Source organism: Rhyacophila brunnea, unplaced genomic scaffold, assembly GCF_057557595.1.
Source record: "Rhyacophila brunnea isolate RB1 unplaced genomic scaffold, BYU_Rbru_1.0 scaffold_22, whole genome shotgun sequence".
Lineage (NCBI taxonomy): Eukaryota > Metazoa > Arthropoda > Insecta > Trichoptera > Rhyacophilidae > Rhyacophila > Rhyacophila brunnea.
In genome coordinates this window covers 26,329,960-26,348,961 of record NW_028232882.1, presented here as the reverse complement: position 1 = coordinate 26,348,961, position 19,002 = coordinate 26,329,960, and the positions used below count along the sequence as shown (strand labels likewise).

The window sequence follows — 19,002 nt, the reverse complement described above, 5'->3', positions numbered from 1 at the left end:
CTGACACTGTTCGTTTAAAAAGGCTAAAAATGTGCTACATGATGAGAGCATCAGTCTGATAACATTTTTAACACCCAAAAAAACGACATTACACACTTTTTTCCGTAGCGGCAGCTTAAAGTGACGTCACGTGCGACTCAATATAATCACAACTTTATTAAAGTACCAATATCACACTGAATAAATATTTGAAAACTATTTTCAAATGCATTAAGGCTATAGCTCAGTTGAGGCATGATCTACAAAGATCGTGGCTAGGCGATGCGCGGATTGCGGGTCGCGGGTGCAAGTGACGCATGCCGAATGAAATATAATTTGTCATATAAATCCAACATGCGTCTAATTAATGTTCTGTTTATTGTTCTATTAGTAACAATAGTAATATATTCATTGACATGTTTTCTTTTTCAAGTAAATGGGTAACGTTTTTAGTCATCTTTACACGATTTAAGAATTAATACCCCCGTCGCCATCACGAAATAAATTGACGTATATTGAGTATCGTCTTAATAATTACACGTCAATATTTTCATGTCGATTAGTATTTGCCGTATTCGGGACTTAGTGGTATTTTTATCGTTTGGAAGATACGAAAAGTTCACATTGTTTTCGTTTCGCTTGATTGAACATTGCAAAAACTAAATTTTCCAAGCAATAAAACTTGATGAATTCGAACGTTTCACGATCTAAAAAACATTTCCAAGCTATGTTAGTTAAATATAGCCTCAAGATATTATCAGGGATTGCAATACCGGATAATTTTCAATCCGGGAATCGTGAAATTAGTATTTTTTTCAATAATTACGGATTATACAAGAACAAGTCGATTTTTGTCATTTATCTGCATTCTTTTACATGTATACTTATTATAAGTACTGTGGCACCCCCGTATGGACCCCATTTGGGGATGTCTCTGTGTATCTGGAGAGGCCCGAATCGGTATCAAACCCAACAAATAGTAAAGCGCTGATTACGAAAATAAATAATAATAACAGAGCCGAGCCGGCAATGCCGTAAAGTAGATTATAACCGTTAAGATTTGCAACGTCGCTTTTTTCGACGACGGCTTTCGTTGGAAAAAAACACAAGATGGCGCGCAGAACGCTACAAACAGCTAAATCGCGAATACGCCAATTTCGTTCTCCGCAAAATTAAATTATTAAAAATGTAACCATTATATAATATTAACGTAAATATACCTTGCCGTTTCCAAAACAATTCCGGTGTGTTATTGTTCACCTCCAAATCCCGAAATCAGACAACAAAATAAAAGTGACAGTTTGTTTTCACTTACCAAAATGGAGGGAAATGATAGTACATATGCTACTAAAAACACGAACATTTAAAAATATCATTTTTTGATAATAATTAGTATGGAATAATTTTTTCTAATATTACAGTAATTCAGTGGTTTTAAACATTTTGTTTCATGGCGCCCTAAAAAGATTTTCTGTGTGATATGAGCGAGAATGTCGTTCATTACATAATTTCTTACATTGTATTGAAATCAAACTAGGTACTGCCCAGGAACTCAGAAATAATGGGAACTAAAATACCTGACAGATAAGGAGTAGCAGGTAACCGATCTCGAGTAAGGAAGAATCCGGGATAAACTTAATCACGTGTCAAGAATACACCATACGTCGAATACTGACAAATGCTCTCGGTTTATGCATAGACGCTCATTTAATATCGATGTATTACACACACTATTGCACGTGCATAATGCTTGTTTCATTTTTGTAGGACACTCACGCATTCAAAACCCTGCATCAAAATGTAGCGTATCGAATATAGTCTGTCGGAATTATATTTATTATCTGTTCTGTGCTACTGTTTTAATCACAAATATAATCAGTATTCACCGTTTTTATCTAGCAATGAACGACGAATATTCATTATAGTTTCCTAAATTTCTGTCTAAAAAATGTTTTAATTAAATGTACTGTTATAAAACAGTTCAATGATATTAAACTTCTGGCATAATTATTATGAAATATACTTTTCATTTTTACCTAGCCACTATTTTTATTTTGATTTAATTTTGGCGCTTGTTACTCGTACCTAGCCGGCCCGCAGAGCAGATGAACTTCTAGAAGAATGATGAGAGGCTGAGTGCAGCAAACAAAAGGGAGAGACAGCGTGAGATAGAGATTATTAAAGGATGATTGTGTAGTCGATTATGAACCTAAACACACCGTAAGTTTTAGCATTATAACACTAGAAAGTTATTAGAATAAGTATAACAATGATGCATCTGTAGCCAAATAAGGATGTAACACGTTATGTTAATAATGGTATTGATATAATTTTAAGCGTACACCAAAAAATCCTTATAATATACCTCGATGCACACTTTGAGAACCTTTAGGTACTGTGTTTAATTTTTTTTTTCAATGAAATCGGATAAAGGAGCACATTCCTTTAATGAAATAATATTATAAGCATTAAGTGTGTCAGTTTTTTCATAAAAAAAACTAAATTTTGATTAAATTCGAGATTCACAAACATGTATTTTCAATCACGGTTTTTTTGGTGCCTATTAAAACGAGTGGGATCACAGAATCCCGTGATTGCAAGCCCTAGTGATTGCGTTTTTAGTTTTTTTTGAAAGCGGTTTATTAATCGACTGTTTGATGATATATTTCTGTTTATTGAATGAATTCCTAGGGATAAAATAATAACATTCGTTTGCAGTTTACAGCATTTATCATGTTTGTCGGGTTTCGGGTTTGTTTTGTTCGGTCTCAGCTGCCAAAATACGAAAAAAGGAAGAGAACAAGAAAACACAGAGAATATTTCTTTTTGTAACAAAAAAACGGTTTGCGGAAGGTTTAAAAGTAATAAAAATCCAGGCACTTCCTTATTCTTACAATGAATATTATATGGAATCCCATACACAGGCTATAAACACTCTCCCTATTTATTTCAGTTTTATAGCTGCGAATGCTGAGATCTTTTAACTAGATTATGAGAAATAGTAAATATCATTGTATCATCATTCGTATGACTATCTTATAAAAAACTCACAAAAAATGGACAATAACTAGAAAAATATATAAAACTAAAACTAGATCAAATCCACAGCATTGTTATCGTGGTTAAATCAGTAGTCATAGACAATATTATTATGTACGAACAAAATAAGTCGGTCTATTTTTTCGTTTCTTTATTATATTGTGTTGTCGTTATTTATATTACGACATACTTGTTTTTATAATATTTTTTTAAATTAATTTAAATAAAACAACATTGTTTATATTATAATAATTAGGAACCGTTACGTCTACTTCAATCAAATGGGACATTCATTGTCGACTTCAAATTGGATAAGTCGACAATGTAACCGTTGATCTGCAAACCGGCTAACTCCATTTGGGCAAAATTGTTCACGAATGAGAAAAAACATAATAATTTAAGGGCGGACATGCTCAGCGTAGGTCAAAATGGAGCTTTTATTGTATTTTCAAAGCATGACACTGGACATTCCTTTAACGTTGTAGATAATCTTTTTATATAATTTTGTAGCCTTATTATCCTTTATATTTATTTTAAACATTTCATGACTGCATAAAGTATTTTTATTACATAAAATAGTATTCTTTTAAACCTCTCTCTCTAATGTTTTAGAATATAGTCATATTTCAGTACATAAATGTGCAGTTGTGTTAAGATTTTTTACATTTATTAATTTTTAAACGCATTTATAAAACCATCAGTATAATTTATGTCGATATTATTATAGTGAAATATTTACGATAAAAAATTATATTGATAATCTCTGTGATCCCAAATTTGACAAGAATTAGGCATTTTATTATTCAAAAAATGGGCAAGATTAACACATTTGAAGATAATTCTAAAGATACTCATTATAAGCTATGTTTTTGACCATTCAAGTGTGATAAACATCCTACGAATAATGATTGCTTTATAATAATTATTGACCTAAGAATAAGGTAGTGTTTTTTTAAATACGCCATTTCTTTTGGCATTCCCCAGTGGTTAAGCTACAACATACGGCCATAGCCATAAATTGACAAACTATAATTGAAGTAGGGAGTAAAATAACGTTAACGTGCGTGTTTACGCGCGTATTGCACTCTTTGGCGGCATCTGGAATACATATCCTAGCCACGTGGAACGTCTCTTAGTGATTACCTCAATCACCGATGGTTGCCGTGTCCGCCTACGAACTCGAATATTTGTAACGCTATCGTACCGGTGTACCTCTAAGATTCGGCATAGACATCGATTCTTAAAGCTCAAAAAAGAAACCTTTGAAGCTTTCTAGGATACCACGTCTCACCGCTATACATGAGCACGGGTTTATAACGATTTGGCGCCGGGACAACTGGACGCCACGCAATTCGAAAATAAATAGACGTTATGTACATATAGGTACTTTTAAAAAAAATATTTAATATTATTATTTATATTTAGATTATCATATTATTATGATTTAATAGTTGGTGAGAATTTAAATATGCACACGTAAATAATGATTTAATTAAGTTCCAATGAAAAAAGAGTTTTTAATTTTTATATAAAGCCTTAGGCATGGTAATTCTCAATCCACAATAAAAAAAAAACATTATGTTAAGAGTAAAATTAATTAAAACAACTAAGTAGTAAAGTAGTAGATAGAAATTAAATTTAAATTCCTCGTCTACGTTCTGTAAACGTGCCTACGACAGTACGGCGTCCAATTGTCCTGATGTACAGTTGTTCCATTACCATGAGCACAGGTTACTTTCCTATATTATTATCTAATATCAATGCTTCAAGAAAATATTTTTACAATTGTATGTATTGATAGATATTTGCATTTTAACTTGAAATCGCTAATACTAGGTCCCTTCATAGTCCATACTATGTATACACACCTATTCGTATTTAAAAATGCAAATATTAAAAATATCGTCCACGTTGTAAAATGTTGTCTGCTTCAGTTGTCACTAATAGTTTTTATCTTCCGTTCGATTGCACATTTTGTTATGTTTATTTTATACACGTATGGAAGCAAAATGGAATTTTTGACTTAGCATTTTAATTTTTTTATCGCCACACTCTGCAACACTTCGTTAGCGTCACGTTATAACGTTCATACGTTCCAAAGATTTTTTAACTACGATCTAGTGTTTTTTTAAAACTCACCGTTAAAAATTGCGAAATGAAAGAATAATAAAAAGCATTATGTCGATATGCATCGACACGTTTTCATTTACTTTGTTAAGCTTTTCCATATGTTTTATTGTTGGTAGTTTTCTGATATACGTACCTACACAAAAAATCTCTTACTAAAACTTAAACTTAAACTTAAAATACCCAATTTATTGCATACTATTTATAATAGGCAGAAATCTCAGAAATAATGGGAACTGAAATACCTAACGGGTATGGAGTAACAGGCAACCGATCCCGAGTGTGGAAAAATATGGGATAAACTTAACCGCGTTTAAAGAATACGTTTATCCTTCGTTCTGATAACTGCTCTCAGTTTATGCATGGCGCTCATTCAATATTGGTGTATTTGAAGGCTGCAACACACACCATTAAATGTCTATAATAGGTGGTTAATTTTCGTAGAATACTCACATAATATCTATTGAAGTATAGCCTATCGGGGATTTGGGTCGAAATCGCGAAAGCCGGAATCCCGAAGGTTGAAATCCCAAATACTGAAATCCAGAATAGCCGAAATCCCGAAAGCCGGAATCCCGAAGGCTGAAATCCCGAATGCTGAAATCCCGAATAGCCGAAATCCCGAAAGCCTAAATCCCGAAAGCCGAAATCCCGAATACCGAAATCCCAACGCTGAAAACCCGAATGGCCGCAATCCCGAAGGCCGAAATCCCGAAAAATAAAAAGAAAACAAACAGTAATAATTGCGCAATTCAAGATAAGTGTTAAGATTGCGCAATAATTATTAGTGTTTGTATTTTTTTATTTTTCGGGATTTCGGCCTTCGGGATTCCGGCCATTCGGGATTTCGGCCATTCGGGATTTCAGCATTCGGGAATGCAGAATTCAGAATACCATTTGTTAATCCATTCTGTGACAATAGAACAATGAATGTTTAATACATCGATCGCGAAATAGATTTTATATTAATTGAGTCAGATTATTGAGATTTTGAAGGATATGCATTAACCATTCCTGATTTTATTTCCTTGACCAGGCTACGCGAAAGTAAATTAATCATGAGTAACCCGCTTGACCCGTGAGAAAATGTGACTCATCACGACTTAAACTGAGGCTTAATTTACTTTAACCGTCACGCAGTTGACTATTTATATAGTAAAATAATAATTTGATGGTGATCTCTGTATAATAAAAATATAGCGATTATACCATTGAGCATTATTTATAAGTGTGATACACTTCAATATGTATGTTTTTACAAAACAAATTGACGGAAGCGATTGTCAGCATTTCCTCAATCATAACCTTGATCAATAGTGTATATTATGATTTGTTTAATTACGATAATGTCTTTTGTTAGAATCTCTAGCAAGCTATATAATAAGTATATTTTTTATTATGAATATATGATATAACATAATTAGAATCTTACTGCTTACTATATTATTATCTTAGCTATAGATAATAGTGATCTGGGGAACTACGTCCTCCCTCCGTACTGTCTGGTATAAATCCAAGCCTCCGACCCCCATTATAGTTCGTAACACTGCATACAGCGCTATAAAATCATAGCCAAGATATTATGAGGTTTCTAGTATTAACACAAGCTATCAACTTTGTCGTCATGCACAACACGATAACGTTCAAGGCGCATCGATTCATCATTTTGATTGAGCCAATTATGGTCGCCCTCATCCCTATATTTTCCTCCTACCTCAAATCCTCATTATTGTCGCAAGACCAGGCGCAACTCAGTTATGAGTCAGTAGTCGACCGATTATTAATAAATAAACTCTAGTCATTCATCGACCGCGGGCTTAAAAACACTTACAGTATAAGCCCACCTTTGAACATCAAGTGCCGCGCACCGAGTGACCCAAAATACCGCAGGAGTGATAGTGCAAACAAACCACGTAGCAAGATCATCAACAACTTAAAAGGTTAGTGGCTGGCATCCTAATTTACTCCCCCCCAGCATCCATATCCACCATCACAATCATTCCATCAAAATCAATTATAGTTCACTATAAAAAACGCAACCACATTTCATTTGCTGATTCATTACAAAAATACGTTCCGTACACAATAATATTACAAATCAAAAAGGCAATACTCTCAGGTAAACGATATGACTAACCCAAGTTATCAGCTCTGACGTCATGTGCAATCCTCAGCAGCATGAAGATGAGAACGGCGCCTCTCCCGAAGCGTCCGTTTCCTCTGAACCTCCAGTCAGAAATCATCTTGTCGTTTCTCTTCTACTTTCACTAATAATTTCACTTACTGATGTTACCACAAACAACATAACCACTTTCAGCAGAGCATTTTTGTCTTTTGTTTGCATAATAATATTTATGTCAAATGTTGTTATTTTTTAGTGTATTTTTAATCATTGTAACATTTGATTTTTTAATTTGTTCTTACACAATAATAAATACTTATAACAATATATTTTGTTCAATCTATTCACTACTCCAATGAATTTAGAGACATTTCATTATCATCAAATCAATCTAGATTGTACTCAAATTCCGATATATATTACATATCGTTTTTACTCGAGCAACATTTTAAAAATGATTTTTTCACTTCTTGCTTGACCTTTCCTGAAACAAAAGAAAGACAAAAAAATGAATATTTTTATACATCATGTAGAATTTACAATATTTATTTTATTAACGTCAATATATTTTTTGTACGGTGTCGAGCTATGGACCCTGAGGACAAGAGAGCAGAAGGTAATTGGTGCCTTCGAAATGTGGTGTTGAAGCCAAAAACTTCGTATTTTTTGGATAAAGCACATGACTATCCAGTAGACCAGGGAGAAAGGAAAGGCTTTCAAAAATATGTTTGAGACGCATTCTACAGTTACTACACCAAGGACGTTGAAAGGAAACGGTAGTGAACTAGACATCGTTAACCTGACAAAAAATTGTAGTCCTGGTAAATCTTTTATGCTAATTAATACATTTTGTATCCAACCAGTAAGCTGATTTTTTTAATGGAAAGATATTTTCGTTATTATTTAGGTAGCTATTTTTCTATGTACCAAACGATTCTCCTCGATTTGCCGCCCTTCAAGTAACTGCCGCCCCCAAGCGACGCTCAATCTGCCTACTCCCACGGGACGTCACTGATCAACCAAGTTCACTCGGTGTGCCTCCATGAATCTTTATTTATAATATTATTACTCTTGTAACACTTATTTTTTATGTCATCTCATGAACGCTTTGAATTTATAATTTGTAGGTATATGTGATATAAATAATTTTAATTAAAATAAATGAATTTGACTAGATTATATTGAGAAGAATATGGCGAAATAATAAAATCAGACAAAGCTTACAAATATCTACATATTTTTTTACTTTTGTAAGGCACGTCAGGCCTACGGAACTCCATCAAGAAATAACAGTACATAATATTGATAATATTACAAAAATGTCAATTAATATTGATAAAATTTTATTTGTTAATTTTAAGATAAATCTAAAGGTTGGTACGTTTATACAGTCACATAATAATATAAAAGCCGCAACTAACTCTCTGTGATATTTTTTGGTTTAGTGTAAATACCTCTATCATGGAGAGTTGACGCCTATGAGATGTTGTGGTACTCGTATATTATACATAACCTGAAAATTCCTTAGATTTACAGAGTAACTATAATTATATTGACATTTTCAAGCGAATGAGTAGGGGCGGGGCATACATATTCTGCGTTGAATAAAATCTAGAAAACTGAAGTATCTCGACCACATCATGAGAAAATATATTTCGTAAGCACGTCAATTTTAAAGCTTACTGTTATGACTTATCTAATTCTATTTCGACCACTGCAACTTTTATGGTACCATCTTTGGAAAGTCAACGTTCTATATCTGTTCAATATTTTCTGTTTAAAATTATCAATGGTTTTGTTGACTCACCAAACCTACTCTAAAGGCTGGGTTTCCATTGTCCATCAAGATTTACGCGAAACCAAACTTTGTACCATATCAGTCGTAGCGGTTCTAATTATGCACAAAACTCTTTTATTCGGCGATTATATACTTTTATATATTTCTTCACCGTTGATCCTTTTAATAATTCACCTGTTTCAAAAAATTTGTATAAATAGATATATATACTTATATATATATTTATATTTTTTATGTTACTTTTTTGTATATAATTTAATTATCCTCATTTTTCTCGTGTAATTTTCTTATGTAATTTCTTTATATTTATGTTATTCTTACTCTCTATCTTTTTAGGCTTAACTATATTATAATGTATACATGGAAACTTTGCTGGCGATAACTATGTTCAACGAAATTGCTTCGGGTGTTGATATATTCCACCTACGTGAGGATGAGTATAGGTGGACGTTGTTTTATAAATTCTTAAAATAGGGTCTGCTTAACTCATCCGGTGTACTTCCTTGTACCTATCTAATTAATATTTTTGTACGTACATATTTCTACTGTTTAATAACATACTATGTATCTCTTTTTTTATGTAACACTTACTGTTTTAAGTATACTTCTTTGTTTATATATGTCATGTTGTAAACGTCTTAAACTTACAATTTGTAATGTCCACAATATGTTAAAAATAAATTGAAATTGAAATTTAATAGAAATTGAATTATAATATTATTTTTGTAATCAATATGTAACTGTTTGTTTCCTTAATAAATAAATATATATATACTCAATGCATTATCCAAGAAAATGTCAATGTTACGTCTAGCAAAGGAAGGCGTCGTATTTTTTATGTAAAAACTACTGTTATTAATTAATACATGATCTATTATAGTCCGGACTGTTTCAGGTACCAGATGACAAAGTGAAAAGTGTGCTAAATTTTCCCAACTTTCAATGAGAAATAACACAATACGAAGAAGAAAAGCATAAATCGAGTGGCTCATTTTTAGTTTGCAATCAAAAATTATCTATTTACTAATACGAGGCCTATAACAGCGGTGCCAAACCTATAACACGCAAGATGATTTTTCATGACGAAATTCATGCATAAATGAAAGATCACATTTTATAAAAAATAAGAGGCAAGAATAAGCATTACGTTTAATATAAATATGTAATTGCATAGGTCGATTCTTAGGCTTTAGGAATTTATTGGTCGGGTAATTAAAAATAAAAATATTCAAACAACAAACGCGATGAAATTTATTTATTATTCAAATAGAATAGCGACTTGTGATTTTGCCTCAAACATAATCATTAAAAATGAAAAACAATTCAGTGATGGAGAATATAATAATATGAAAGATGCGTGGTTAAAATGATTCCACGATCTCTTTGAAAATTTTGAAAACAAGGAAAAAAATAAAGGTACTTCGCCTTCAGTTAGAAACACAGTGAAAGATAGAATCTCAAGACCTCAATTGTAACTTTAAACTTTTTTAAATAGAATTCTTACTATCACTCATATAATATATCCTCACGAAAAACTGCTTGACATGTCAGCCAGATTAAAAATAGTATTTGAGAAATTTTGGCACGCGTACGTAGAAAGGTTCGTCAACCCTAGCCAATAACTGGGTCCCAGATTCAAATCCTAGGTCTTAAAAATACACATAGTTTTTAAATTTGTGTTCCAGTCAGAGTATTGAGCAAGCGGCTCACATCAATTTCTCGTAAAAACAAAAATCTCTTAATACAAAACTCCATTGTGTGGAGATCCATTTGATCTTATTAGAATCGGATATGGTAAGAAATTATATATATAACTCTGTAACCTACAAATGAACAAACTGTAACGGTAACATAATATTAAGTCATTTTATGTTGTTACCTAAGGACAAACGGTTAGCCAGTTAACTAAAATGACGGTAAACAATTAACTTGCACTAATTTTGGCTTTCGAAATTCCAACATGACCTCAATAATATTATATTTGTACAATACCATCCAATTAAATAATACTATTAGAATGAAGTTACAATACTATTTAAACTTTAAAATTATTATTAAGCAAGCTCGGTGACATAAACGGATATCCGTGTATAAAATAAACGTCATAATTTAACGTCGAGTTTTACTTTGGCTTAACTTCTGCGAGCTAAAACTCCATAACCTTAAACTTTACCTATATATTTTATATTCTATACTAAGTAGCGACGCTACATGTTCTCACAAAACTATTTTAAAACAGTGCTTTTCAACCTTTTATGGAAACAGTTACTTCTCGCATCCAACTTTGTTGACAACAAATAATGTTAGGCGTCAAATTTACAGTATAATAATAATTATTATGTCTTGGTTTTGATACCAATGTAAATAAGTTGGATTATGAGGGTACAAGAGTTTACCCCTACCCTTGTGATGCGTTGGTTCGTTGGTTTGAATCCTTTTCTTGACGTCAAAATATGTAAGGTAGTGACGTCTTGTGGGGGTAGGCAGGACATGTCTTGCATAAGGCTGGCACATTATAAAGGGCGGCAAATTAAGGAAAGAATACAAATATCAATAGTTGAGAGTAGTTGCAGTTTTATATGAAACAGATGATGTTGTCGGTTGATTAGAAAAGATAAAGATCTTCAAATTTAAAAAAAAGGTCAAAATATTTAAGGCAGTGACGTTTCGTGGGGGTAGGCAAGGCATGTGATGCATAAAGGTGGCACATGATAAAGAGCAGCAAATGAAGGAACGAATACAAATATCAATATTAGAGAACAATTGCGGGTTTCTACGAAGCAAATGATGTTGTCACTTCATTATTATTATTATGATTACAACGATTTTTTTTAACTATTCGAAACTTAAAAAATCCTGACAAAATAACCATTATTATATTGTAATACATATTTTAATGGCAGCTTTGAGCACAGGCAAAATTTTCAAAAGGGCGCATTTAAACCCGTCAGTTCCACAAGCCTCCGCGTACTTAACATCACCACTGTTTGAGAGTAGATTTCGTAGAAATACTCTCAGTAGATGGTATGTACGTTTTTGTATATTTATCCGTGTAAGGTAGTCGGGAATTGGGAATAACTGTATTTTTGTCGGTTACGCGATATCTGGTTTACTTCCGCTGTCCTTCAACGCCATTGGAGACCAGCAAAGGCACGTGCTATAAAACATTATTATTTTTAATAGATTTATATAATATTTATACTTATTGGTAGATACTTCTTTTTTATTTCATATATTTCACGAATACCGGTATTAATAGCGGTATTCAATAGGAAATACCGATATGCTCCTATTCGGTATTTCAATAACTAGTTGGGAATAAATAATAAAATAAATAAGATATAGGTGTATGTGTATGTATGAATTTTCAGACAATTTAAGACTGAAAATGAATAGAGACAGCATTCTAATCCTGTTTAAGGTGACACTTTGCCTAGTGAAGTAAGAACTGATTTAAGAATTTAGTTCTACTTTTCTTTTAAAGTCGACATATTTATGTTAAAATAAAAAAACAACGCCAAGTAAAAATATAAAGATTAATCGTACATTAATTATCGAAAACTATGAAGCCACTATTTAAATTTAAACCAAAAGATCTACCTTTCAGGTATAATAAGATTTGTATACGTTTTATTAATTGGTACAGATTTAGAGTAATGGACAACAAAAACACAACACTTGAATTCCATCGTACTGACAGAATCGTGGAATGATAGGGTATCCATGATACCTAACGGAGAACGTACTCTACTTACAGAGTATGAGCTTAAGTTATAAAGTCCGTAATGAGTAGTAATGTTGATTATATTGAACATATTATTATATCATGATTAGTTATGTGTACTTATTCAACATACTTTGTCATGGTGCGTCCCTAATTTCGAGTGCAATTTTATTAGTGATGGCTGCAAGCAGATAACTTACAATGATGACTGCATAAAGCATATTAGTAACAAATGGTAAGGAGATTAGAAGCAATAATAAGTATTAGGAAAATAATAACCAAGAGAAAAACTCATGTATGATATACAACTTAATTAACAGAATAATACCCTTATTATTAAATTTAATATTAAAATCTAGACAATATATTATAATTATGAGCAAATAAGTGAGGCGTCTAATTACAAAAAGCGACAAGTCCACAATTCAATATTTTCGGGAAACAACGTTTTTATGTTTCTAGCTTCAATTATTTGTTTTAGCGTGAGATTTATCCCGTTGTATTATATGTCAAAATTAGAACCAAATGGCAATTTGTTTCAGCCGATAAACTCTTAAATGTAATAAATATAGGCAAAATAAAATTGGACTTAGCGCTACTTGTACTTCACTTTTTAATTTATCCCGCATAAGGCACATATCTCCGTGGCACTGTCATAAGTTTACCAGACGCTACAGCATGGGAGACGCCCTTTTCAATATTGAACGTTCCCTTATTAGTTGACTTAAACACGCGCAAAATCAACGAAGCTTTAAATAATACGAAAAACGGACTTGGCGCTTTTTGTAATAAATCGAGACTTAAAATGTTTTTTTTGTAGGGTTATGTCGCGTTTTGGAATTTATAGATCAATATATATTGTGTAAATTATACAAAGAATACGTGCGTATTTTTTTCTCGATTTTGACCAAATGTGGACTTATCGCTTTTTGGAATTAGACGCCTCATGTATATGTTTTTCTCGAAGCCTCGGTGTTTGTGATTGTTCAAAACTACTAATAACCACCTTGTACGAAAAAGCAACGACTTGGTAAAAAAAACAGCATACTCTCCAAGTATATTATATTAAGCTGAGCGTACCAAAGAGTGCTTGTCGTCCTTCACCACAAAGAAATACCTCATTACCAATTCATCGTGAAAATGACACCCGTCTTGTTATATTTTAAATAATACTCATTACACTAATTGACAAACAATTTTCATACTATGCAGAGCCTCTTGCACGACAGTTAAATTAGTTAAAGCGCGGGGGTTCATATCTCCTCTTTCTCTCCTATATATAAGTTTACCAGACGCTACAGCATGGGAGACGCCCTTTTCAATATTTAACGTTCCCTTATTGGTTGACTTAAACACGCGCGAAATCAACGAAGCTTTAAATAATACGAAAAACGGACTTGGCGCTTTTTGTAATAAATCGAGACTTAAAATATTTTTTTTGTAGGGTTATGTCGCGTTTTGGAATTTATAGATCAAAACATATTGTGTAAATTTATACAAAGAATACGTGCGTATTTTTTTCTCGATTTTGACAAAATGTGGACTTATCGCTTTTTGGAATTAGACGCCTCAAGTATAATATTATTATGTAGGCATTTAAATAATTTGCTAATACTCGTATAATTAACAATGTTCGCACCACAGTAGGTATGCTAGGTATTCAAATTATGAAATTTTCACGGCAAATTGAATAACTCTTACGTAGGTCCCTACCTCTTTATTTTTTCTAACCGTTAAATTAATATATTAACTCTACTATGCCAAAAACCCATTAGAGACAATTTTAAACTTTACAGGAGGGCAAATAAAATTTAAAAAAAATATTGGGTTTGTTATTTTTTCACTAACTACACTGTCAAAAAATTGTTATATAACAGAATAACTTTTGCTGAAGACTTCTGTAGCATGTCTGGTTGTAAAGAGACGAGACCACTGTAGGAGGTGATCAGGAGTTAAGATGAGTCAGGATTGATGGTTGCTTCGATGAATAAAGGAGCGAGTTTTTATTGCAGCGTTAACAGTCGGTACAATAGTTATGATACTGCTCTGAGGTCCGAGGCTAGGTGGATGAGATTCTGTACGGAGCGATGCAAAGACTGATATTTGACTGACACGAAGTATATCGAATGGATTGAGATTAATACCAATACTAACTCATAAACTATGACCCGCTATTTATATAATTACATGAATATTCTATTATTTAAAAATAATGGATTACTTCACATTCATTTTACCATAAACAATTTATTATGTATTAATAGATAAACCATTCATTTTCGTTTTATTGAAATTTTGATACTGAATTTCAAGTCTCGAAAAAAGTTAAGAGATAAGTGACATAAAAATCACTCCAAAAATAACGTTATTCCGACATTGAATATTTAAATAAAACCCAATTTCAAAAAAAACATCTAAAACACGAACAACATTAAAAGAGATAACAATAGCTCTGACAGATTTATATTATTTGGTGAAATAACTGATTGGTAGAACAGTTCGAAGCAAGATTTCGAAATTTATAAAATGACAAATGGTAATAATATTGAAGTTTATTATTTTGAAATCGGGAAATAATATCTGACAATCATTTATTATTATGTACATACTATGGTAAAATGAAAAGCACATCTGTAGACTGACTTCAAATTCATTAAAATATATTCTACATAATATAATATATAATGAGGGAATCGTGAAAGATGAGCGCTGTTTATTAAAAATATGAAATAATGATAATTACCGATCGATATATTTAATGAGTTGAGTTATCAACATATATTTTAATTATAGCATGTGTGTTATAAATTGATATTCATTATTGTATTTAATTTTAAAACTTAAGATAGTTATGTATAATCATGTAAACTAGCGTAAGTATGTTTGGTTATTATTCAATAATAATGCATAATATAATAATAATTTAGTTACGTAATCTATATGATTTAAATAATTTGTTTTATGTATTTTTGAAAAAAAAAATATTATAAAGATGACCCAGTTCTTTACTGTAACATTAATAAATAGTCTTAAATGAATTACAAGTAGTCATAAAATATGTTTTGAAACATGGTAGCCATATCACATTTATATTGATTTTTCTTTTAATACAATTATCAAATAAATTATTGTTATGATAAAATACTTTCCAATTGCTACCGTCAACGTTTTTATTAGCTTGTATTATTGTTTGTCCGGTGGTTGTTTGTCCAGTACAAATCTTGCAATCGATTTTTTACTAACTTCCCGACTAGTTAGACATTTGAAAAACTTTTAGAATATATCAGAACACGATGCCAATGCATTCTTTTAATACTTTTTAGCAATCTTTAAGCAGAATTGAATTCATTTTCAGTTAATTCTGTTTTGTATGGAAAGTTATTTCAGAAAAATCCGTAAAAAGTAAAAGACTATTATTGGTTGCTAAGGGGGTGGTCCTAGCAACTAAATTATTAATGTATACGTGCGTTACTATGGAAATCAAAATGAAACGTCAAAATGACATTTCAGTATTCTATATTTGTTTGTTTTTTATGATATGATTTATAAATTTAACGTTAATCATCCATCGCTTCTCGTGGAGCCAACTTAAACCATCTCATTTATATAACTCATAACTCTATGGATTGAAGACTCTAGCCAAAGGTTGCCATGGGAACCAATATCTATCCCAGTGGTTTTCAATAATAACCGCAAAGGAATATGTAAGTACTAAAGTGCTTGTATATATATATATGAATGAACAAAACTAAAACCAACTAAGTCATACTCTGATCTGACGTTGTACCTACAAGGAGTTGTATGTACAACTCATGTTTAATAATCATGAACATGGTTTTGGCATTGACGGCTTTGGGCTATTTGCCACTTTATAATTAGGATAAACATCACTGAATTTCAAATAAGTAACTGTATGTTATCCTAACCACAGAGGGAGTACCAAAATTTTACGCAAGTACTGCTTTCCTCATACAGAAAATGATAACTCATTTTTTTCATAAAGTGAGTTATATAATACACACATAATTAATACTACAATTAATAAACCACGAGGCCCAGACTATAGAGGAAATTACATAAATATATTGTGACCTCATCGTAAATCGAATCCAGAATCCCCGGATTAAAGTAAAGTGTCTTACGCACTGTTCTACGTGGGCCGCCCTATAATATGTCGTACACCCACAATCTTTGCCATTTTATAGTTTTTTTTTTTTAATTTGGATATACAAATTTGGCAAAATATTCTTCTTACAATCTTAGCGGATAGACTGGTTTCTATAATTAAATTACGCAAAACTTGTATTTTTTAAAACTCCTAATATTATTGAAAATACGGTAACTTTATTTTCTTAGCGTAAATGTGTAAATGTGTCGCTAGATTTAAAAATCAGCCTAGTCCAAAATAGATGAATAGGAGAAAAACAGCTTTTTGTTTTCTCAAATACACAGTCACAACGGTGAAAGTTTATATTATTTCGAGTATAGAATATTTAAAATTAATATTAACTAACCTTACACCCCTCTCTTATGGTGCCTGATGACACGAGGAAACGGTTCCAATCCAGAATAAATCATGGCTGCGACCACGTTGGTATAGGTACATACTATAAAAAAAACATTGAAAATGCGATGCCCAGCGGGCTTGAATCTGCAACTAGTGGATTCGCGCCTATCAGCCTTACCAATTAAAAAACTAGTTATGGGAAAATATTATTAAGTTTCTTCTACGTTGTACTGATTTTCTGAACTGTCATTAATTTTCATTTTTTTTAGATTGAGGACGAGACCTTTATTTATATCTTCTTGACCAATATTTGGTTCGCCTAAATCAAAAAAAAAATCCTGCCGAAACCGAAAACTACTTTTTTAGGCCTTTTACCTAAAAGTATGTTTCCTTTTCACTTATCACTTAAAATCTATCTTTGACAAAATGTTGTGAATATTTTCTCGGGCTCGGTAAAAATAAAATACGATTTACATCAAAAATCTTAAAGACATCAGGTCCAGATAAAAGACTGTCCTCTTAAATAAACGACAGATAATCACCGAACTTACTTATGCCATCACTTTATTAAAAAAGTCTTTGCAAAGATACACGCTTTTTTTATGTAAGCCATTTTGTCTCCTAAGTTTAAGAACGTGCAATAATTATCAGAGTTTTTCAAAGTGGCCAACAGTACTTTCAAAAAGGCTGACAGGTTCAAATATCTGTGATCCTTCATTAGAGGAAAAAATAAAGATGGAATAAGAAGTACATTAAAGCTTGACAACATATGAAACTTACTATGTTTTCTGCGTTTCAAAATATTAAACATCCATTCGAAATAAGCCTTGTTAAATACACTGTAATACTTCCAGTTATTGTATAATATATGGTTTGGAAACCTACTATATTTCGAAAAACAAGAGAATGTCGCAAACCTTTGAATTGAGAGTATTCTGTAGTATCTTAGAATATATAAATGACAATTATTGGTCAGTTTGGAGAAGAGAATATGATAACTCGAGTTATACATGAACGTGAGGTATTAGTTATACATAATATCAAAGTCATTGATTGGACGTATTAGGTATTTGAGCCATTTACAGTTATTTATACACAAGATGGTTGAATTAAGCGCGTTAAAATAACTGATATTTCGTAACATGTCAGATAGTAGAAAAGATTTGACGGACCACATAATATAGGTACTATAATGTGTAAGGCACTGGATTCATGGTGGCATAATATATTAAATTATACGATTATATTAAAACTTGAGTGGTTCTATGATTGTGATCTATAACTATCGTTTCACTACCATAACACTACAGTTATAGACAGTGGCGCACCCGGGATTTAATATTGGGGGGGGGGGGCGCAAGGAGAATAATGCAAATTAGTCCCATAGGCTCCTTTTCTTTTTCACAGCCTAATTTCTCGTTTATCTGTATTTTGTCTATTGCACTCGGTGTACCTACACATTGGTCCCCACATCCTGAAACGGGCCTTCAGGCTAGGATATTTGGTGGGCCCCCTACCTACCGCTAAGATTAAAGGCAGTGTGAAACACTACATTAACGTTTTTCAAATTGTGTTTTAGTTCAAATTAAGGTACTTATACAGTGAATTATTGGCGATACCTACATTTACTTTAATAATGGAGCTGTCGAGTATCGCCACATAGTAATCAAAAAATACGAGTATATTACACAATTATATAATTGAAA

The 19,002-nt window shown here is 32.0% G+C and overlaps 1 protein-coding gene across 1 annotated transcript in view; it reads right to left on the bottom strand.

Moving 5' to 3' along the window:
* LOC147070288 (uncharacterized) overlaps nucleotides 1-7,744 on the bottom strand; it is a 352,102-nt gene extending 344,358 nt beyond the window's left edge. The window contains exon 1 of the mRNA XM_085949475.1: nucleotides 7,283-7,744. Within this exon, the coding sequence (XP_085805601.1) occupies nucleotides 7,283-7,388 (106 nt within the window). The 5' untranslated portion in view covers nucleotides 7,389-7,744. The remainder of the gene's footprint in view (nucleotides 1-7,282) is intronic.
* Between the last annotated feature and the right edge of the window lie 11,258 nt (nucleotides 7,745-19,002).